General features: G+C 39.2%; 1 protein-coding gene and 1 long non-coding RNA gene across 5 annotated transcripts in view; one reads left to right on the top strand and one right to left on the bottom strand.

Moving 5' to 3' along the window:
* The first annotated feature begins 1,216 nt into the window (after nt 1-1,216).
* Nucleotides 1,217-2,025, top strand: LOC149184620 (uncharacterized). 2 transcript variants are annotated; one of them, XR_016257301.1, is made up of 2 exons: nt 1,217-1,389; nt 1,523-2,025. It is a non-coding gene; the product is annotated as an uncharacterized LOC149184620 (long non-coding RNA). The 2 variants fall into 2 exon arrangements; XR_016257302.1 differs by having other exon boundaries at nt 1,217-1,469.
* Nucleotides 2,026-12,967: 10,942 nt separating this feature from the next.
* The window catches only part of LOC149184619 (protein SUPPRESSOR OF GENE SILENCING 3 homolog), a 204,675-nt gene continuing 193,770 nt past the window's right edge, over nt 12,968-23,872 (bottom strand). For all 3 annotated transcript variants that reach the window (XM_089417625.1, XM_089417626.1, XM_089417624.1), the window contains exon 7: nt 12,968-13,612. In XM_089417625.1, coding sequence (XP_089273751.1) covers nt 13,372-13,612 — 241 coding nt within the window. In that variant the 3' untranslated portion in view covers nt 12,968-13,371. The remainder of the gene's footprint in view (nt 13,613-23,872) is intronic.

Here is a 23,872-nt window from a genome sequence, read left to right as displayed (position 1 = left end):
TATAAACACAATATAAATTTAAAATATAGAGAGGTTTATGAACACTAAAAAATAGGTATGGTAAATAAATAATTTTTTTTTTAAACTTACTCCAAATGTATGGTAAATAAATAAAAATATAAATAAACTAAAGGTATGGTAAATAAATAAAACCTTTTTTTATATTTAGTCAATAAAGAGGTTTTATTTGGGTGAAGCCTATGGGCCAAATACCATTTTAATACCATGAGCTAAATATCTGGGCGAAATACCATATTTATAAAAAAAAAATGGTAAATTATTAAAAATATAAATAAACGAGAGGTATGGTAAATAAATAAACCATTTTTTTATATTTATTTCATAATTCAAGATTTATTTAAGTGAAGCTTATTGGACAAATTATTATTAATACCATGCAAAAAAACATTATTAACTATAATATTAATATTAATAAAAATAAAGATGACACATAGTATTGACTCATGGCATTGAAAACCAATGTTATTGACCTACGGCATTCACATTGAATGTAGCCTATTTAAAGAGGGAATTAAACCACTCTAGATCTATTTTTACTCTGAATCTACTAAGCCCTGAGAGATCAAATAGTTGATATGCGAACTAGCATAAATGAAAAAAAAAACAATCCTTTCGACACTTTATAGATCTAAAGATAAATCGATATTAGTAATAATAAAATATTAACGATATTAGAAAGAATAACTTCGCCATAAATCACATGTAGACATACATGAACCAACTAGTGTGGTTCATCGTCAGGACAAGTTAAGAAAATAATCTAATATTATAATTTTATTATTATATATATATTTATATATATTAATTTTAATTTAAATAAATATAGATAAATTCCCTTTTATAACCATTCATTATATCTAATTTAACTTATTTCCATAAGGAAAATAATAATAAAAAAATAATAATAATAATATTAAATTAATAAATAAGAAATTGAACTGGGTTCTAACGTCAAAATTAGCCGTTGGAGACTCTGCTCAAACTATTTATCATGCTAAACTGGATCTGTTTCTTCAACTTGTCGTGACGATGAACCACACTAATTGATTCAAAACACGTCGACAAATGTATATGTACATGTGATGTACGCCAAAATTATTTTTCCAAATATTATGGATAAAAAAAGCCTCAATTCAACTATTAACGATATTAATTGAAAAGATGGCTATGCTTTGATTTTGTAATTAATAAATCTAGCTGACAATTGTTGCTTACGACAAGAGACATACTGGGCAATGGAGGTCTCACGTTGTGCTAGGTTTTGGTCTCTTGGCGGCTCCCTGGTCGACGCCGCCAAGGGTTTCATGCCCGCGAGAAGCAGCGAGGACTGGTATTGGAGTGAAGACGAAGCCCCTTCCAACTTGTGAGGTGAGGATTGAAGGGCGATTTTGGCCTTTCACCATGCAGCAGGCCCAAATCATGCTTCCTTGAGCAATCGTCCCACGATGGTAAGCGTTTGTTTTAGTTTATCAATTTATTTTATTTTATTTTTGTATGTCAGGGACCCGTTTGCACCTGCAGAGAAGGAACAGAGCCCCAGATCGGCTTCCAAAGCCTGGATCTATGACGACAGCGAGGATGATCTCTGGTGGCCGTGTTAGGAATGCCCCGCAGGGTCGGCTCTCGACCATCCCCTCTCCTGCGCACAGGAATCTCACACTTTCACCTTCAGATTAAGCCTAATCTCAAGCTGGAAGAGCCTCAAGCACAAAGCAGGAGCCTACCCACCATCTACCTACCCACCATCTACAGCCCATGGATCGAAAGAAATTCCGTCCGAGGAAAAGAGGCATTCCCTCAACCTAGAGGTAGCCTAACCTCTAGCATGTACAAAGAAAAATAAGACATTCCAAGTATTTATAAATCCCTATCAATCAAATCCATACTGATCTGGGTCAAGGACAAGGAATCAGTGGAAATCCTCATAACCAAGGTTCAACAACGAATGGGGCTCCCAATTGCAGAGCAAAAGCTCATCTCTGAGGGGAAAATGTTACGAGATAAGAGGACTGGGGCTCCCAATTGCAGAGCAAAAGCTCATCTCTGAGGGGAAAATGTTACGAGATAAGAGGACTCTTAAAGATTATAAGATAAGCAGGGGATCCTCTCTCCTTGGTCTCAGGATTGCGTGGCGGAACAACACCTGGCCCATTATTCTCCTACAAAGAACCAGCCAGAGTTGGTGCAGGACAAACTAAGGCTACCGCCCCATCTGACTCTCTTCTTGGGCCTTACATAGTGGAAAAGCAGCCAGAGTTGGTGGTGCAGGACAAACTAAGGCTACCGCCCCATCTGACTCTCTGCTTGGGCCTCACATAGTGGAAAATGAGGAATATCCACAAATAGAGATCAAGAAATCACAGGTAAACATCACGTTCTCATATTTTTACAAAAACGTTGTAATTTGTAGATTCAACAGTTTCTGGCTTAAAACTGAAGACCTTTCCCAGTGGATCTACACCAATTGGACCAAAGAGTGTGGCATCTACCTTTGTTCAAAGGGTTTCTTTCATAGTATACCCTTTTTTAAAAGCAGATTACCAGAAAATTATGGAGGAGGGACCATGGTTTTAAGAAAAAGTTGGGTTATTCACTACCCCTGATTCCAGGATTTCGACTCATCCACCATGGAAGTCGCAAAAAAGCTTATCTGGGTTCACTGCCAAACCTCCCTCTCCAAATTGGCATCACCTAGTAAATGCACTGGCAACATTCATAAAAATAGACAGCGAGAGAATAACAAAGGGGTTTTTTTCACCTATGCTCGCATACGTGGGGAGATTGACCTCGGCAAGGGGTTGTCAGATCGTAGCCAACTAAAAAAATGGACATTTCCAGTGGACAGAGTCTTGATTTAGAAAACACTACCTTCGGATGTCGTATTTGTAACCAAACAGGGCATTTGCAAGGTACCTGCTCTCTGGCCAAAAAGCCAGCAAACAAGAGGAAAGGGCCGTGGACTAAGACAAAGATCTGGCAGCCTTTTGAGCCCCCTTTTCCAAACAATGAAGAAGAGGTGGATCTAAAAGACCTCCCCAGCAAAGATAACGAGGAACTGACTGAAAATGTCACACAGTATGAGCTCCCCAACAGACCATAGATCCCAATTAGAATACCGAGATGGCAGTCACACCAAATTTAGCAGTCATCAAAGCAGCAACAAAGAACGAATTGATGCCAGGAACCAAAAAACACATGAAACAAAGAGCTCTGAATCTGAAAAGGAGCTCCCCCTGCTGCAAACACGACAGGCATAGCACTAGCAGTTACCCAACCTACCCCATGGATATGGAAGGAAGTAAAAAATAAAATTAGGATGATTTCTACAACTACACAGACCGTTAAGCCTCTGCAGCTAGTCTCTTCTCTATTTTTGCTCAGTCATGAGGGCCTTAAGCTACTTGACAGATCCAACTGAAACTCTATCTTTGAATACATGCCAATCATGTATCTACAGAATGTAATTTTATTTCTTTTAATAAAAAATTAAGTTCTTTTATTTCTTTTAATAAGAAATTACGTTTTTTTCCTAGAAAAAAATTGATTGCTTTTATGACATTTACTTTTATATTCATATGCCTTGATTAAATTTAGCAAGAGAATGATATAAGTTGCTTTTATGACATTTACTTTTATAAGCATATGCCTTGATTAAATGTAGCAAGAGAATGATATGGTTTGCTTTGATGAGTACATCCATATTTCATGATGACATCAGCGGTCTTTCACAATGCAAATAAACAGGGCTGCATGAAAAGCGAATTCTTGTGATGAGATGAGATATTTAAAATAAATGAAAGGACATCAAAAATAGGCTTGAAGAACAAGTCAGCTACCATTTTCCTTTTTAACACAATGGAAAAGATGTCATATTTGATGTATTTAAATTTCAAAATAAGACACTCAAATCGATAACTTCATACAAGCGTGTAAAGGAAAGGAGCAATTGGTCTATGTATGTATACATTGAAAAAATGCATGTAATCAGCCATCCAGCAAAATGTGTCAGAACAAGATATTTTTTAAGGAAAGACTTAATGACTAAGAGCGAGCCAAGATGTCCCGTATTGATTACAGATGGAGTGAAAACTCTGTGGGGCCACCTATTCCTTGAGCCTAATCAATACAAGTTAGGGCATGCCTCCAGAGAATTGAACTTGGGTGGTTGGGATGACAAGCTACAATCGCAACCGCTTGAGCTAAGAACCATTGGCACAAGATTGTGAATCTTGTAATACACTGGAACTGATTTGGGCAACCAAGAAAGACTCACCAATCAGAAACATCTAACTGGTTTGACAAGGAAAAAGCACACTACTTTCTTGGCAACATCTAAAACTCAAAAAGAAAGAAACATAAAAAAACTAGTAAAGATGGAAACATCTCTATAGCTGTTTTATCTAATAATGTAATTGATTTTTATCTCATATATTTTGTAATTAAAAATGCATAAGGAGAATGTTTGCATTGTATATAAAATGTTCATCTCTCCCTCATAATAAGATGGTATTGTTTTCCAAAACATTTGTGCTATTCTCTATTTTTTCTGAATCTTTTTAGATCTGCATGTAGATCAATTGGTATCAGAGCATAAGATTTTGGAAGCCATCCACTTGTTCAAAGTTTTTTTTGGGGGATTTGTGGCTTAACAACTCAGCTTCCTTCTTTGTGTGCCCTCCTTGCTTCAGATTTCCATCACAGATTGTCGCTTGGGGTCATACTTTTCAATTTCTTTAGCGGATGAAAATCATGTCGCCCTATCGAGAACCCTCAACTGAGGACTCACCAGTCCATGATTTAGCCATGGCTATTCAAGAGATAATTACGCTACAACAACAAAGACACCCTCTTGGACAAATGTAGTTGGATACACGCTTTCAATTGTCCAAATTCTCGAGCCAAATGAACGGAGAGGTCGTCGATTCTTGGCTCCGTAGTCTCTCTACCTATTTCAAAACATGTCCCACGATGGAAGAGGACATGAAGCTCAAATCGCCAGTCTACAGTTGGAGGCTTTGGCGCAAACATGGTGGGATACTCAACTCGAGAATATATCCTTGGTTGTTGAGCTCGGGGACCAAGTTGAGACCAGATCCACACATATCACATCTTGGGATGACTTTTGCCAAGCCTTAAGAGCACATTTTTACCCCTAGGATATCTCCAGAATCTCCTTGCCAAATGGTTGCAGCTTCGACAACTACCAAATCAATCAGTGCAAGCATACATTGATGTCTTCTGCAAATTGCACATTCAACTCCATATCTCTGATCCAGAAGAGGTATTAATTATTAAATTTAATTATAGTCTACTAATGGTTTTTCGTCGAGAAGTTGAGTTGTTTGATAGTACTTCCTTGGACAAGGCCTTTATTCAGGTATTGGTTGTAGAACATAAGGTGGCTCCTCAAACCTGATCTCCTTAAACCAAAAATGGTCCATCTCCTGCTAGTCTACCTAATGTGGCCCCTTCCTCATCCCCCTGGTGTACATTTCATAAGACCAACTCACATGCTTCAGCAGAGTGTCGTGTACTTCAAAATATTCACCCCAACAAGACTCTTTACAGAGGTAGGGCAACCAAATTCCTCTACCTCACTTGCATTTGTCTCTCTTGACAATCCTACCAAAGTAGACCCCTCTCTCATCTTCATGACTGCTAATGAAGCTGGCACCTTTGTTGCACCTATATTTACCCATATTTGTCAAATCAAACATGAGTTGGTGACTCTTCTCCTCGACAATGGGAGTCAAACGAATCTTGTGGCACAGAACTTGGTTCACCGCCTTAGCCTTCCCACCACTCCACACCCCAACCCATATCAACTAGGTTGGGTTCAAAAGGAAGCCCCTCGTCTTACTGTCTCCCAATGTTGTGTTGTCACCTTTGCTATTGGTCCTTTTCAACACACTGTGGTATGTGATGTTTCTCCTCTCAATTGTGTCGATTTGTTACTAGGCATTCCATACCAACAAGCCAGACACGCTGTTTATCATGCTAAATATAACAAATACCACTTGCAACATGAAGGTTGCGCCTATGTGTTCACATCCTTGGCCCTCACATCAACCTAACATGAAGGATGCATGAAAAGCGAATTCTTGTGATGAGATGAGATACTTAAAATAAATGAAAGGACATCAAAAGATGTGCTTGAAGAACAAGTCAACTACCATTTTCCTTTCTAACACAATGGAAAAGATGTCATATTTCATGTTTTTAAATTTCGAAATAAGACATTCAAATTGATAACTTCATACAAGCGTGTAAAGGAAAGGAGCAATTAGTCTATGTATGTATACATTGAAAAAATGCATGTAATAATACATGTAATTAGCCATCCAGCAAAATGTGTCACAACAAGATTTTTTTATTTTTTTTTTCAAGGAAAGACCTAATGACTAAGTAAGAGCCAAGATGTCCCGTATTGACCACAGATGGAGTGAAAGCTTTGTGGGGCCACCTATTCCTTGAGCCTAATCAATACATGTTAGGGCATGCCTCCAGAGAATTGAACTTGGGTGGATGGGATGGCAAGCTACAATCTCAACCACTCGAGCTAAGAACCATTGGCACAAGATTGCGAATCTTGCAATACACAGAAACTGATTTGGGCAACCAAGAAAGCCTCACCAATCAGAAACATCTAACTGATTGGATAACAAGGAAAAAGCACACTACTTTCTTGGCAACGTCTAAAACTCAAAAAGAAGGAAACATAAAAAAACTAGTAAAGATGGAAACATCTCTATAGTTGTTTTATCTAATAATGTAATTGATTTTTATCTCATATATTTTGTAATTAAAAATGCATAAGGAGAATTTTTGCATTGTATATAAAATGTTCATCTCTCCCTCATAATAAGATGGTGGTATTGTTTTCCAAAACATCTGTGCTATTCTCTATTTTTTTCTGAATATTTTTAGATCTACATGTAGATCAATTGGTATCAGAGCATAAGATCTTGGAAGCCATCCACTTGTTCAAAGTTTTTTTTTGGGGGGATTTATGGCTTAACAATCCAACACCCTTCTTAGTGCGCCCTCCTTGCTTCAGATTCCCATCACAGATTGTCGCTTAGGGTCATACCGTTCAATTCCTTTAGTGGATGAAAATCATGTCGCCTCGTTGAGAACCCTCAACCGAGGACTCACCAGTCCATGATTTAGCCATGGCTATTCAAGAGCTAATTACGCTACAACAATAAAGGCACCCTCCTAGACAAACGCAGTTGGATACACGCTTTCAATTGCCCAAATTCTCGATCCAAATGAATGGAGAGGTCGTCGATTCTTGGCTCTGCAATCTCTCTACCTATTTCAAAACATGTCCCATGATGGAAGAGGACATGAAGCTTCAAATCGCCAGTCTACAGTTGGAGGGTTTGGCGCAAACATGGTGGGATACTCAACTCGAGAATATATCCTTGGTTGTTGAGCTCGGAGACCAAGCTGAGACCAGATCCACACATATCACATCTTGGGATGACTTCTGCCAAGCCTTAAGAGCACATTTTTACCCCCTGGGATATCTCCAGAATCTCCTTGCCAAATGGTTGCAACTACGACAATTACCCAATCAATCAATGCAAGCATACATTGATGTCTTCTGCAAATTGCACATTCAGCTCCATATCTCTGATCCAGAAGAGGTATTAATTATTAAATTTAATTATGGTCTACTAATGGTTTTTCGTTGAGAAGTTGAGTTGTTTGATAGTACTTCCTTAGACAAGGCCTTTATTCGGGCTTCGTTGTAGAACGTGAAGTGGCTACTCAAACCCGATCTCCTCAAACCAAAAATGGTCTGTCTCCTACTAGTCCACCTAATGTGGCCCCTACCTCATCCCCCTGGGGTACATTTCATAAGGCCAATTGACATGCTTCAACAGACTGTCGTGTACTTCGAAATATGCACCCCAACAAGACTCTTTATAGAGGTAGAGCAACCAAATTCCTCTACCTCACTTGCTGTTGTTTCTCTTGACAATCCTACCGAAGTAGACCCCTCTCTCATCCTCATGATTGCTAATGAAGCTGGCACCTCTGTTGCACCTCTATTTACCCATAATTGTCAAATCAAACATGAGTTGGTGACTCTTCTCCTTGACAATGGGAGTCAAAAGAATCTTGTGGCACAGGACTTGGTTCATCGGCTTAGCCTTCCCACCACTCCACACCCCAACCCATATCAACTAGGTTGGGTTCAAAAGGAAGCCCCTCGTCTCACTATCTCCCAACATTGTGTCGTCACCTTTGTTATTGGTCCTTTTCGACATACTGTGATATGTGATGTTTCTCCTCTCAATTGTGTCGATTTGTTACTAGGCATTCCATACCAACAAGCCCGACATGCTGTTTATCATGCTAAAGATAACAAATACCACTTGCAAAATGAAGGTTGCACCTATGTGCTTACATCCTTGGCCCTCACATCAACCTAACATGAAGGATGCATGAAAAGCGAATTCTTGTGATGAGATGAGATATTTAAAATAAATGAAAGGACATCAAAAGATGTGCTTGAAGAACAAGTCAACTACCATTTTCCTTTCTAACACAATGGAAAAGATGTCATATTTCATGTTTTTAAATTTCAAAATAAGACATTCAAATCGATAACTTCATACAAGTGTGTAAAGGAAAGGAGCAATTAGTCTATGTATGTATACATTGAAAAAATGCATGTAATAATATGTGTAATCAGCCATCCAACAAAATGTGTGACAACAAGATTTTTTTTAAGGAAAGACCTAATGACTAAGTAAGAGCCAAGATGCCCCGTATTGATCACAAATGGAGTGAAAACTTTGTGGGGCCACTTATTCCTTGAGCCTAATCAATACAAATTAGGGCATGCCTCCAGAGAATTGAACTTGGGTGGATGGGATGGCAAGCTACAATCCCAACCACTCGAGCTAACCATTGGCACAAGATTGCGAATCTTGCAATACATAGGAATTGATATGGGCAACCAAGAAAGACTCACCAATCAGAAACATCTAACTGATTGGACAACAAGGAAAAAGCACACTACTTTCTTGGTAACATCTAAAACTCGAAAAGAAGGAAACATAAAAAAACTAGTAAAGATGGAAACATCTTTATAGTTGTTTTATCTAATAATGTAATTGACTTTTATCTCATATATTTTGTAATAAAAAATAAATAAGAGGAATGTTTGCATTGTATATAAAATGTTCATCTCTCCCACATAATAAGATGGTGGTATTGTTTTCCAAAACATTTGTGCTATTCTCTATTTTTTCTGAATCTTTTTAGATTTGCATGTAGATCAATTAGTATCAGAGCATAAGATCTTGGAAACCATCCATTTGTTCAAATTTTTTTTTTGGGGATTTGTGGCTTAACAATTCTTCACCCTTCTTAGTGCACCCTCCTTGCTTGAAATTCCCATCACAAATTGTCGTTTGGGGTCATACCTTTCAATTCCTTTAGTGGATGAAAATCATGTCACCCCGTCGAGAACCCTCAACCAAGGACTCACCAGTCCATGATTTAGCCATGGCTATTCAAGAGCTAATTACACTACAACAACAAAGACACCGTCCTAGACAAATGCGGTTGGATACACGCTTTCAATTGCCCAAATTCTCGATCCAAATGAATGGAGAGGTCATTGAGGCTCTGCAGTCTCTCTACCTATTTCAAAACATGTCCCATGATGGAAGAGGACATGAAGCTTCAAATCACCAGTGTATAGTTGGAGGGTTTGGCGCAAACATGGTGGGATACTCAACTCGAGAATACATCCTTGGTTGTTGAGCTCAGGGACCACGCTGAAACCAGATCCACACATATCACATCTTGGGATGACTTCTGCCAAGCCTTAAGAGCACATTTTTACCCCTCGGGATATCTCTAGAATCTCCTTGCCAAATGGTTGCAACTTCAACAACTACCAAATCAATTAGTGCAAGCACACATTGATGTCTTCTGCAAATTGCACATTCAATTCCATATCTCTGATCCAAAAGAGGTATTAATTATTAAATTTAATTATGGTCTACTAATGGTTTTTCGTTGAGAAGTTGAGTTGTTTGATAGTACTTCCTTGGACAAGGCCTTTATTCGGGCTTGGCTGTAGAACGTAAAGTGGCTCCTCAAACCTGATTTGGCCCATCTCCTACTAGTCCACCTAATCTGGCCCCTGCCTCATCCCCTTGGTGTACATTTCATAAGACCAACTCACATGCTTCAGCAAACTGTGGTGTACTTCAAAATATGCACCCCAACAAGACTCTTTACAAAGGTAGAGCAACCAAATTCCTCTACCTCACTTGCAGTTGTTTCTCTTGACAATCCTACCGAAGTAGACCCCTCTCTCATCCTCATGACTACTAATGAAGCTGGCACCTCTATTTACCCATAATTGTCAAATCAAACATGAGTTGGTAACTCTTCTCCTTGACAATGGGAGTCAAAAGAATCTTGTGGCATAGGACTTGGTTCACCGCCTTAGCCTTCCCACCACTCCACACTCCAACCCATATCAACTAGGTTGGGTTCAAAAGGAAGCCCCTCGTCTTACTGTCTCCCAACGTTGTGTCGTCACCTTTGCTATTGGTCCTTTTCGACATACTGTGGTATGTGAGGTTTCTCCTCTCAATTGTGTCGATTTGTTACTAGGCATTCCACACCAACAAGCCTGACACGCTTTTTATCATGCTAAAGATAACAAATACCACTTGCAACATGAAGGCTGTGCCTATGTGCTCATATCCTTGGCATGTTGGCCCTCACATCAACCTAACCTCTCATTGACAAAGCTCCCATTAAGAAATTCAATATATATTATAAACCAATACATTTCTTTGTGTTTGGTTTGCTCTATCAAGCCAGAAAACAACAACAACCCAATACCCCCTGCCATGGCTCCACTACAACCAGAATTTGCAAATATCTTCACCAAACCTGCGGTGTTGCATCCTCAATGCTCTATTGAACACCAAGTCAATCTTATTCCAAGTGCTTCCTTATCCAATGCCCCATCCTTTTGCCTTGCTGGCAAACCGTCTATTGGACATGATTCATCAAAGAAACATGTTGTTGTCAAAGGTCAGAATAGACACCAAAATATGCAGGTTGTAAAGAGATATGCAACCTCCAATGGTGGTAATAATGGGGTTCAAAGAAAGCCATCAATGGTAACAATGGATGAAAGCTCAAGTTCAAATTCTAGTAGCAAGAGTGCCACACAAGTTGGGGCAAAGCCATTGTCAACAACTTTTGGGCAGAGTGTGGATACTGTATTCAACAGCGAGCAAATGACTGAAGAATGGCAGTCAATGAAGTGCCCTATTGTGGAAAATTCGGTGGTAGACAAGCAACCTTTTGCTTGTTCTCAAATTCATGCTACTTTCTATGCAGGAATAATTTCAACAGCTCACCGCTCACCGCTTCTGATGGGCAAGCCTGCAACGAGTTCTGTTGTTTCACAGGGGCAACTCTCACTGAGTAGAATGGCACCGGTTAGGGGTGCCAATGTGGCTCCTTACTTGTCATATCTTGTTGGTCGGAAGGGACATACACCAATGCATACCCAATGGCTGAAAATAGAAACAATGAAGCACAGTTTCCCTCCTTTGGTGGAGGAGGCCGAGATGCTTCCCATTCTAAATAGGGAGGAATTGGGCAACCAAGAAAAGCTCACCAATCAGAAACATCTAACTGATTGGACAGGAAGGAAAATGCACACTACTTTCTTGGCAACATCTAAAACTCAAAAAGAAGGGAACATCAAAAACTAGTAAAGATGGAAACATCTCTATAGTTGTTTTCTCTAATAATGTAATTGATTTTTATCTCATATATTTTACAATTAAAAATGCATAAGGAGAATGTTTGCATTGTATATAAAATCCCTATCTCTCCCTCTCCCTCACAATAAGATGGTGGTATTGTTTTCCAAAACATCTGTGCTATTCTCTCCTTTTTCTGAATCTTTTTAGATCTGCATGTAGATCATGATTTCTTGGGGAAGAACTACCCGTACACCTCACTCGGTGCCTCCGACAAATAGTTCAATAACTAAATCTGACAACTGGTTTACTGGTCTTGTCAACCGAACCTATCTAGTTACATATAAAATCAATGAACTACGAACAAGATTGCATATCGTTCAGTGGAAGATAGTAGCCTTCTCTGGTTATTCTAATTTGGACAAAACAGAGTAACATTAAGAGATCTTAAATCTTCAACATGGCCTTTATACGGGAGAAATATCAACCTGGTTAACACTGTAACCAAGAAAACAACCATCAGAGTGACTCGATGTATCAAACTGAACAAATTGATCTTGATGCTGCTTGCCGTATGCTTGCTATTTTCACAAGTTTTACTAGAGCTCAGAATGCACTTCGCAAAATATTATTCTTAGTTTATAAATCTACAAAAGATATTATTGACTAATAAATCTCAATTAAATCAAACTAGACTTAAAACAAGCAGTGAAATAGTACACAGGTTTAAGGAATGGACTTTTGCCCTTTGTAGCAATCCATAAAGGTGCCACCATTAAATACCACTGCTTTTGGAGGCAATATAGAAATCCTCAGGGTAACGTGAACTAGCGGGTTGTTACTTGAGGTGCCTTGTTGGGGCAGTGCATATCCCCCAATCAACACAAAAATGAAGGCCATAAATAAGTGTGTGATTTACATTTAAACCAAGTCTCAGAAACTAACTTTTAAATCCCAATATGTCAAATATTAACCTACAACAGATTATTGCTAGTGGAACTGCATTTCCATGCTGACTAACAATAGTCACACTATTTCAAATTATAGCATTGAGGCTGTGACTAGACAATACCAAAAGGAAGAAGAAATTAAGTCTTCTTGTCAACTTACTTCTACTCAAGTAACGAAAAGAAAAAGGAACATACTTAACAGCTAGAAAAAAGCAAGTTGTGCAACGATTGAGGGACATGCAATGCCAGTCCAATTAGCAAACAACATAACCGACTAAATGAGGTAATTTACAGATACTGCTTGAGTTTTCACTGCATGTCAGTGTCTAGTCACAAAAGAACCAAGTAAGAGATGTCTAACACACCAGATACATGCAACATCGTTGCTTCCCTACTGAAGAATGAGTCAATAATCAAGGTAGATGGGCATTTTTGGTATTTGATAAGAAATATTCTAGGAAATATATGCTAATTGATAACCAGTCACAGGTTTACTTATATGACAGGAGTGGTCTGAACTGGCTTGCAAGCTTCAACAGCATTTCCATATGGTTGTATGCCCTGCAGACGTTTTAGAAATCTTGACAAAACCACCCTATTATATATTTTATCTAGTTCCATTGTCGGTTCTGTTCTGACTACAAGTTGATGCTTTGTGCTGCCTCTTGCCTTCTCTTGGCATACTTCTCCAAGATTTGAAGTCTTTCTTGCTCAAATTCCTTCTCAAAAGTTACTTCCTCTTGTAAATGTATTAATTTTAACTCCTTTCTCCTTTTATCATGAGCTTCAATAAGCTCTTGCCTCTGTCGTTCATATTCTTCAGTATCTTTGACACTCATTTCGACAATAGCAGTTTGCCTTGCAATCTCTTCCTCAATTCTGCCACAAAAGCATTAAAGTGGAAAACCATAACAGAAAAGAGATTAGAACTCTCTGCTGTTCCAGTCTTTGAAACCTTGTACGATGAATTTCAATTATAAAGACAAGCATGTAAATTTCTATTGGTTAAAAGATTGTCTATAAAGAAAATTTAGAGATTTTGTATCTTTATGTCAGGCAGACAAGAAACAGCTAGCTAGAATCGGTAAATGAAGAAGCCAACAAGAATCACCGTGCTTTACAGTTAATAATGTATAATTTCTTGCAAAGCACACATGGATCAGCTCAACATAATATACATTTTGTTTTATGCAACATGGGAGAACTCATATCTCTTCCATCTACTTTTATATCACCATGAGCTGTTCATGCGAATCACATTCTTAAAGCCATAAAATATATCACGATATGATACAGGCATGCAAGATATGAGACTGATGGAAACTTCCTATACTATATCTCCCCCGTAGAAGTGTATCCAGCCTATTAAGAAAAAGAAATACTGCACGTGCTACAACAGTGCAATGTAAAATTCCTATTCTAATTTCCTTTTTGAGGAGATAAAACTGTAGGACAGTTGATGCAATCATCAATGTCATGAACAAGTATAAGAGGCCAACCTATGATGACATATTCCTATCTTTGCCCCCTAGTCCCCAGGTCAATATCACTTCGAATCCCGAACTAAAGTTTCCCAAAACAAATGCTCAATATGTTAAAAAATCTACATTCCCTGCATATAAAGACAATAAACGAGAGCTGATGGCCAAAGGACACAACTGACCTAGAAAAAGTATCATTAAGTAGGAAATAAATAGGGCACCCCATCCCTCTCCTCGGACTCTTGCTGGCAGCTGAATGCTATGAAAAAACAGGTTTTGAATGAAATAAAAAGAGGAAGTGTAATGTAACAAATTAGACAGATTCTACCTTCCTGTCAACTACCATTGAAGGATACTTATGACTCTCATTATCGTGTAAGTTATTATGTTCCAGTGTTGAGAATTTCTCACAAAAAATAACCAAGGTCCATCGACCATATTTACAAATGCAGGCAGGCCTATTTTATAGCTTTAGGAAGTATTACTAATTTTAGAGGGGCCATAATGAAGAGCTATTCTAATACTCAAAATCTTTTTGTGTCAAATCCAATAAACAGGACTTTGCTACTACACATCAAATTCACACTGGGGTGTACTCTTGATATGGTTAATGCTTGAACTTTGACAATATTGTTCCATAAGAATTTGCAGTTGTAAATGCACACCAACGAACGATGAATTATAAATCTATATATGAAGCACTCTCTTACTCATTCTGTATAAGGTCTGTCAGATAATTTGTTGTAAATGCATATAACCATCACATAAAACAGAGTGCACCAGCAAATAGAAGAGAGAGCATAAGAATTACTTGCATTATTTTTTCAAATAATATACTATATGAGAGTGCAAGCTAGAGTGATCCTTCACATTCCAAAAGGAATATTCACATTCCACTTAGCCTTATCAAAAGTGAACCTAATTATAACTGACGACAACATATGTAGTATGTACTAAAATGTATTTCATTGATTAATGTACTTCAGTAGCTATGACTTGGGCAGCATTGACTCATGTTCATGTTCAAGTTTGGTAATAATGAAATTCAGAAAAAAAGAAATCATTAAACTAAACAAATTGATAAAACTTGCCATTTTGTGTGTGTGTGTATGGCTCATGTTCATGTTCAAACCATATCCTCTGACTAAGCATTAATAGGGCAGAAATAAAATCAGTGAAGCATTGAGCTCTTTACAATCTTTGATACAAAGATATAATTTAGCTAGCAATTGCATACATAGCTGCTCCACCAAACACAACAAAAGGATTGCAATGAATTGACCTCATTATAAACACATACTTGCATTTTAACCTCCAAATCTCTGCTTTTAAAACTGGCCGGCTCAGAACCGACTCGGCCGAGTGGGTCCGAGTCCGAGTCGGTTTTGAGCCAAGGCAAAAAAGATTGACTCGGCCTTGGATTCGGTTCGGCCGGTCGGGTTAATACCGAGCCTGCATTAACATGGCCGGGTTAGGAAGCGGTCCAGCAACCCATCAAACATCGATTTTTTTTTTTTAATGTTCTTTTAGGGGACTCCAAACCTGTTCTTATTTTGCCTATGTTGTCTTTGGGGTCCATTCCCCTCTTCTACACCCTATTTAACCCATCCAACCCCTCTCATTTTCTCACAGCCATCTCATGCATTTGAGTGAGAATTTGAGTGAGAGTTTGTGAGGAGTTGTTGAGTTTGTTTGTTTCTTGAGTCTTGGGCAAGCATTGTAGCTGGAATGAGGAGCTTCTTGGGCAACCATTTGGAGCAGCGTTTGCTATTGAGGAGTTGGTTTCTTGGAGCAAGCTTGAGTAGGTAGTTTGTGTCTGGATGTATTTTTTTCCCTTGTAAAAATCTGTTTTTGCTTATTAAATTTTATGTGCAAATTTGGAAATCCTAAAGAGTGTTTTTTGTGAAAGAAATGAACATTGAATCAATGCTTTTTTTTTTGTTTTCATTTTCAGATTGTTTTCTTTCATTTCCAAGTCAAAAAATGGCACCTAGAGTGAAAGATGCTGCTTGGGCATATGTTGAAATGGTTGATAGTCAAATGCATTGCAAATTTTGCCATAGGAAAATTAAGGAAGGTCTTGGGGGCATTAATACGCTGAAACAACACTTGGCGGGGATTAGAGGCCAAATTACTCCATGTACCTCACCAAAAATTGGGGAGATGAGGAAGGATTTATTAGCCAGCTTTGAAAAGTTTAAAGAAGATAAGGCTAGGCAAAAGGAGTTAGACACTGAACTTGGAAGGAAGAGGAATATACAAAAAATGTTGCCTACCAACCCCCATTTTGATTTTGAGGGTTCTTCCTCTATCCATTGTACTAATGCATCCAACCCCTTCCGATATGTTCCTCCCTCTTTTGAGTCTATTCAAGAAAAGGGAAAGGGTAAAATGAAAAAGGGTGATATGAATATCAAAAGTTATTTCACTCCCTCCTCTCCATTAGATGTACAAGGTCCTCAAGCTAGTAGAAGTCATTTGCAGCCCACTTTAGATGACCATTGGAAGAAAGAATTGAGGGAGACTGCTTGTGATTACATAGCTAGATGGTCTGATATCCCCTTCAATGCTTCCCGTTCACCATATTATGAGCCTATGTTTGATGCCATACATGCTGCTGGAAAAGGCTTCAAAGGCCCTACTATGGATGAGCTAAGGGGGTATCGTTTGCAGAAAGAAATTGCCTCCATTAATGAGTATTTGAAAGATTTCAAGGACCCATGGGCAAGAACAGGATGTACCATCATGTCAGATGGATGGACTGATCAAAGAAATCGTACCATCATAAACTTTCTTATCTTTTGGCCACAAGGAACCATGTTTCTAAAATCAGTTGATGCATCTGATAAGTTAAAATATGGACAATTGTTGTTTCAGCTATTGGATGAGGTTGTTGAGGAGGTGGGGGTGGCTAATGTTGTTCAAGTCATCACAGATAATGCTTCTAACTATGTTCTTGCTGGTAAACTGTTAGAGGAAAAGCACAAAACCATCTTTTGGACCCGATGTGCTGCACATTGCATAGACCTCATGCTTGAGGATATTGGCAAATTAGATTGGGTCAAAAACACTGTAGATCATGCCAAAAGCATAACAAAATTTATCTACAATCATTCATGGATTTAGAGCCTAATGAGGAAACGCACAGGGGGCAGGGATATTATTAGGCCTGCCATCACTAGATTTGCTACTCATTTTTTGACATTGCAATTTATGCTTTCACAACATAGAAACTTGCAAAAGATTTTTTCCAGTGAAGAATGGAATCAAAGCCAGTGGTCTCACAAACTGGAAGGCAAAGAATTGAAAAAGAAAGTTAATGAAGAAATATTTTGGAGAAAGGAAACAGAGATTGTGAAGCTTGCTGAGCCACTGGTTAAGGTTTTGCGGTTGGTGGATGGGGAAAGATTGGCTATGGGCTTCATTTACGAGGCTATGGATCAAGCAAAGGAGCAAATAAAGAGGGCATACAAGGATAAAGTGGCTAAGTATGGGCCCATTTGGGCAATCATTGATGAAAGATGGAACAATCAACTCCATCGCCCTATACATGCAGCTGGGTATTTTTTGAACCCATGGTATCATTATAAAGCTAAGGTGATAGGAGCTTTGAAGGGGGAGGTTAGAGATGGATTGATTGACTGCATTGATCGCATGATCCCATTGGAGTGTAATCAGCTGGAGATACACCGACAGGCCACAACATTCAGCAGTGCCTTAGGTACCTTTGGGAAGAATCTAGCAAAGATTGCAAGGGAAGTAGATGAGCCAGGTAAACAAAAATTTCAATTTTCAAATTCTTAATACTCATTTCATTAAATCGTTTATAATTTGAAAGTTGGATATAATTTATAATTTTGTTGAGCTAACTCATTACAGTCCTATGTTTTTTGCAGCACAATGGTGGGAGGCTTTTGGTAGCCATTGTCTTGAATTGCAGAGGTTTGCAATTCGTATTTTGAGTCAAACTTGCAGTGCTACTGGGTGTGAGCGCAATTGGTCTGTCTTTGAGAGGATTCACATAAAGAAGAGAAACCATTTGGATCAAAAACAGTTAAATGATCTAGTCTATGTCCAATACAACCTTCGGCTCAGATGCAACCAATTGCTGAACAAAAGACCTGATTCTGATCCCATTGTGTTGGAAGACATTGATCCAACATCAGATTGGGTAGTGGAGAGTCATCCAGCAGAGTTTGATTCTGATGAGGATCTTGATTTGGATTTATAGGTGGAGGCATCACTCGAACATAATGTTTAGTTGAATGCAAATCCTGATCCACTTGTACCATCCTCAGGGCCAACCCCAAGTCCTCCAGTTGCAAGCGCTTCTTCTGTGGAGCTACGACAAAAGCACATATCTCGTCTATCTCAGCTTGCAACTGTTGCACAGCCTGCTAGTGCTACCACTTCTACAGTTGCAGTTGGAGATGATAATGAGGAGGAGCCATGGGGCCCCGTGCCTAACCCTGATGATGATCCAGAGATTGATCCACATGATCTCGGCTCCTCTGGCAGTAGCCAGTAGTACTGGTCACAGTTTACTTTTGTTGTAGAGGCCATTTCTAGCCTCCTTGGTTGTGTGTTTTTGTTTTGATCTCTATATCATCATCATGTATGTATTGGACAGTACACTGGGTGCCATTTTGATATAATGGATATATACATGAGCCTGCTTTGATCATATGTTGTCTTCTATCTATATTCTAATGTTGTGTGTTTGGAAACATGAATCAAAATCTTTAAAATTATGTTTTTAAAATTATTTTTTTATAAAAAAAATAAATATTTAATGTATTTTTTACAATGACCGAGTCATTGAAATTGAGCCAACCGAGTCGATACCGAGTCGGAGTCGACCCTCGGCCGAGTCGGTGTCGGAGTCGGAGTTTTAAAACATTGCTCCAAATAGTGAGCAATGCAGTGGTTCTAATGTAATGCCAGATTCCTGAGAAAGCAGAAAGCACTAAGTAGTGGGAGTCCAAGTGGTGTTGCTCGCCAATGTATTTCCTTTGAACAACAATGGATGTTAAACTTCAATATAATTCCAATAATTCTTTACAAATTTGCAGTTCCAAAGAAAGTACTCCACTATCTCAGAGAACCACATAATGTTAAATAAGCAAAAACCATTTGTGATCCCCCTCTTACCCTTCATTCCAACATGGATACATACATTTTTTCACTTTGCATTATCACCATTATAATCCCAAGGATAGAAGTCAAAGCCTCGTAAAAACTCATGTGAGTTATTGACAATTGTATTTAGGTGTCCTAGGACTTCTAAGGGTTAGTCATGGCCAGTCCCTTCGGGTCAAGTTCCTAGTTCCTTTTGTCCTAGATAGGATTGGAGGAATTTGGATGGATCTCATTGGGTCTCACAGTTTATGGGAGCCCTGGTTATGTAGGGGTGATCACCAGTGTATGGCTCAGTCCAGATTGAATCAGGGCGCACCTATGTCTTCCAGCTTGGTTATGTGTGTCATCGAGTCTATGTGTCCTTGGCCTTGGTGTAGTATTACTCAAAGAGTTCTCAACATGGCAGTCTCACAATCTCAGCAATTCACATTTCCTAAGGCAGTTCATGTTTTCTAATGCATGTGGTCTCGGAAGTCAAAAATTCAACTTGGTCTCAATATGCTCAGAATGAAAATATGACATGCCACATTGAAATTTTTACAAAATGTGAAGGCATTGATGAGAAACAAATAGTCTAAGTTGGTCCAGTGGCACGTGAGAGTTTCAGGTGACAAAACAGGGGCAGGACTTGGCAGATTTTTGCATGCAATAGATTAAAAGTGGTTTACAAAATTAGCCAGACAAAACCCAAGTAGCAAAATTCCCAGATTCTCTAAGATGTTAGAGATCACTCATTTTGGCATGGTGACATCATCATTATGGCGCAGCGTGCGGGTGGGTGATGATGTGGCAGCACAAGGCATTCTCTAGCCAATGGGGCTAGTGGCAAAGGAAATAAATAAAAAAATCAGAAAGTTATGAAAAAATAAGGCAAAGTACCCAAGGGCATTCAAGATCTCTCAAAGGTTGCTAAATCTACCTTCAAACTAGCCATTATAGTCAAAGAGGTAACCATTGGAGGAATGGTGGGGGTCAAGAGGATTGTCTAGTACTTTTGCCTCAAAATCTAGCAGGTCTTGTATGGGGTAACCTACAAGGAAAAAATTAGACTAAGGGGCAATAATGAGGTGTGGCCCACTGTCATTGCAGACACTACCTCCTGCTCTTTTTGGATTTTCACCACTAGGGAGGCTTCCCTTTAGTTAGGTCACCTAAGAATATATCAATATCAAGGATCAAATTGGCAAGAAAGGCTTATAGAGGACAACTCTTTCTAAGAACAAGGCTCAACAAGTGTAAAGGTCAATTCACATCCTCTAATACAGCCTATTTAGGGCACAAATGATCTAGGGCTTGAAAGATAGCAAGCCAAATGGATTAACCTAGACTCAAGAGGCCAAGAAAAGTCTTCAAATGATCAATATCAACAACCAAAGAAGTAAGAAACCTTCAACAAGCCCCCAAGTTGAAGCCTAGTGCAAACTAGAGCTTTCCTAGGGCAAAATCTACCTAGGGCAAAAGAATTCATCATTAAAATGGATGAGCTGGCCACTAGAAGGAAGTGATTTTGAGGCAACCAACACTCCTTCCAATGTTGAATCCTTCCATAAGCTAAAACTTCCGAACTAGGTCAATCCATGCCCTGGCCCTACATAGAGGCTTAAACTTAAAGGGGCGAAAAATTAGAATAGGAGAGAGAAAATTAGATTTATGTTGAAATTTGTATGTGATCAATAGTGGAGAGGAGGCCGAGTTGTCTAGATGCAGTCAAGGAGGAATGGCACTGCAGGATGCAACAAGTAGGCCGCAGCCTAGCCGTAGGGTCGCAAGACTAAAGGAACAATCTAAGAGCAAAGAAGAAAGCATTGGTTTGTGGTATGTTTGGAGGCTAACAAAGGTCTGTTAGGGCATGAACAGACTAGTCGTGAGATGCAGACTGGTGTGCTAAGGGGGGGGAAGGCTTATATTAGGGTTGGTAAAGGAAGATTGTAAGGCTAACTGTGAGCTATAGTAAGGGACCAAGGCCTAAAGGAACAACCCAAGGCACAATGTTTGTTGTGGAGTGACTAAGCAACTGGATAGTGGTCTAGAGGAGTAGACCGTGTGGAAAAAGAAGATTGTAGCAACGAAGGAAGAGGGCTATAACAAGGACAACAAGGGTACTGGAGGTTAGTAGTTGGTTGCAAAGGACAGTTGGTCAGTTATAGTGTACCATGGGCTAAAAGGAGCAAGCCCAAGTGAGTTTAGTATTCTACTAGTTGTAATTTTGTAAGCAAAGAACAGTTGATTGTATTTATTTATCCGGCAGATGAAAGCCTGATGGACTAGTCCTCAACTATGAGTTATTGGTCAAAGGACTGACTATGTATATTAGCATTGTATTGGGGTTTATAGAGGGCGATGATCCCTGGTATGGGAGCCCTAAGGTTTTCTTATTGATGAACTAATAAGGAACATGATTTGGGCCAAAATCTTGTGTATATTTGTTGATATGTTTGTTGTTATATTATGTTGTGCAAAGTTTTTTTTGGTTGGGCATCTCTAGTGTGTTTATTAGCTTAGCTAAGGCATAGACCAGACCTAGAGTACGTGGAATTCAAACAACACTTCTTAAATGATTTCTATTTGGAAACATGTGACCACCATCTTTATGGTTTAGCCACTGCTCAAAAAAATCTACTCATTGGGTACTTTTGGTCTTCGAACTTCAAATATTGTATCAATGTGATCCATAAGTGTCATCCATGTCAAATATTTACTTGCAAAATGCATGCTTATCCTAGTCCCCTTCATCATGTGGTTGCTATCAACCCCTTCGCTAATAAGGGTATTAATTTCATGAAATGTAAGCCTACCTCAGCATACGATCATAACTTGTGAAATTTCCTTGAAATTGCAACAACTAGAATTTGTTCTCCTAATTGGTTAGTAGTTTAATTGTTTTCGGCAATTAACGAATAAATCACACTGCAATTTTTCACAAATAAATACGTTGTGGAAGTAAATAAGGAACTGAGTAATAGATTGTAAAGTTTAGGTATGTTCTATGCTTAGAGCAATTTATTTCAATTTTCATAGTTAGCTCAATATTTTTTCTAGATTAGCGATCACATCAGCATTAAAGTAAACTGCAGATAGAACATAAACATAAATCACAGAAAACAAGCCAAGACAAGAGGACACAAGATGTGGCGCTAGCCAGGGACAAACCCCAATGTGGGGAAACCCTTGATCAATTCTTCTTATATGTTCTTCAATAGTTCAGCAGAGAGAGAGAGAGAGAAAGAGATAGTACATTTACAACAGAAGTCAACACTTTGACTTATCTAGATAAGAGCATAGATCATCTCTAAGAAAATGATACATGAGATTAGTTGAAGACACGCTGCTTCAACTGATTCTCCAAGGTGACTCCTTCACCTATCATCGTGCTGCATCTCGTCATCATGTTGCACCATGCTACACCCATCATCACAATGCTGGACCCCATGACCATGCTGTACACTTCATACTGTTGTACCTTGCTGCACTGCTGTCCCAGTGTTAGTGACATTGCCATTCCATGTTTGACATACTGTTGTCCCAAGTACCCTTGCGGCACTTTGCTGCACCATGTACTAGTTGTTCCATCTAGAAATGCTGTACCTTGCTGCTCCATGCACTAGCTGCCCCATCTAAACACGCTGTACCTTGCTACTCCATGTACTAGCTGTCCCATCTAGACATGATGTACCTTGCTGCTCCATGTACTTGCTGTCCATGTATTGCATCATGTACAGCTATACTGCTGTCCCACTGTAACACCTACAGCTCACAGATTTCCATGCTGTCACCTACATCACACATGTATTAATGCTGTGATAATCTCAGCCACCTTTGCTGTGAACATATCTCTTAATGAGTGCTTCTTTAGGACTACTTCAGGCTGAACATAAGGGCCTCCATTAACAGCATTTTAGGGCTTCATCTGAACTATATATAACAGCAGATTAGTATCATTAATAGATGCGGATTAGGGCTCCTTTCTAGGTCTCAGTAGAGCCTCCTACATACAGCTTTAGGATTCCTTGACAGCGGATATAAGGTGATGTACAGACTTGCGTTTAGGGCTCCTTTAGAGCTTGACTTGACAACGGATTAAGGGACCCTTTTAGGTTGTGCATTGCAGCTCCCTTAGACAGCGTTTAGGGTAAGGGTTCTTCTCTAGGATAGCGGCCTGATCTCTGCGAATAAGGCACATCCTTACTGCGGCTAGGATCTCCCTTTAGGACAGCGGCTAGCTGTGAATATAACCCTTCTTCCTCTGCGGCTAGGAGCCTCCTTTTAGGGCAGCGTAGGTGCTTCTCTTTGATGAGATAATTCTCCTCTAGGACAGTGTTCATAGGACTGGCTTCATTGGCTGTAATAGGGCAGCGTAGGTGCTTCTTAAAAGACCTTTTCCTTCACGTGTAGGGCTCTTTATGGCAGAGTTAGGGCATCATTATGGCCAGCGTAGGGCTTCTCCATAGGGCAGTGTTAGGGCTTCCTTGTGGCTGAGATAAGGCTTGTCCTCCATGACAGCGTAGAGCCTTCTAGGGCA

Source organism: Pinus tabuliformis, chromosome 3_2 (genome assembly GCF_031772625.1).
Source record: "Pinus tabuliformis cultivar Carrire ecotype Pingquan chromosome 3_2, CPIR1, whole genome shotgun sequence".
NCBI classification, from domain to species: Eukaryota; Viridiplantae; Streptophyta; class Pinopsida; order Pinales; family Pinaceae; genus Pinus; species Pinus tabuliformis.
Note: the sequence above shows the minus strand (reverse complement) of the source record. Positions and strands in the feature narration are given on the sequence as shown.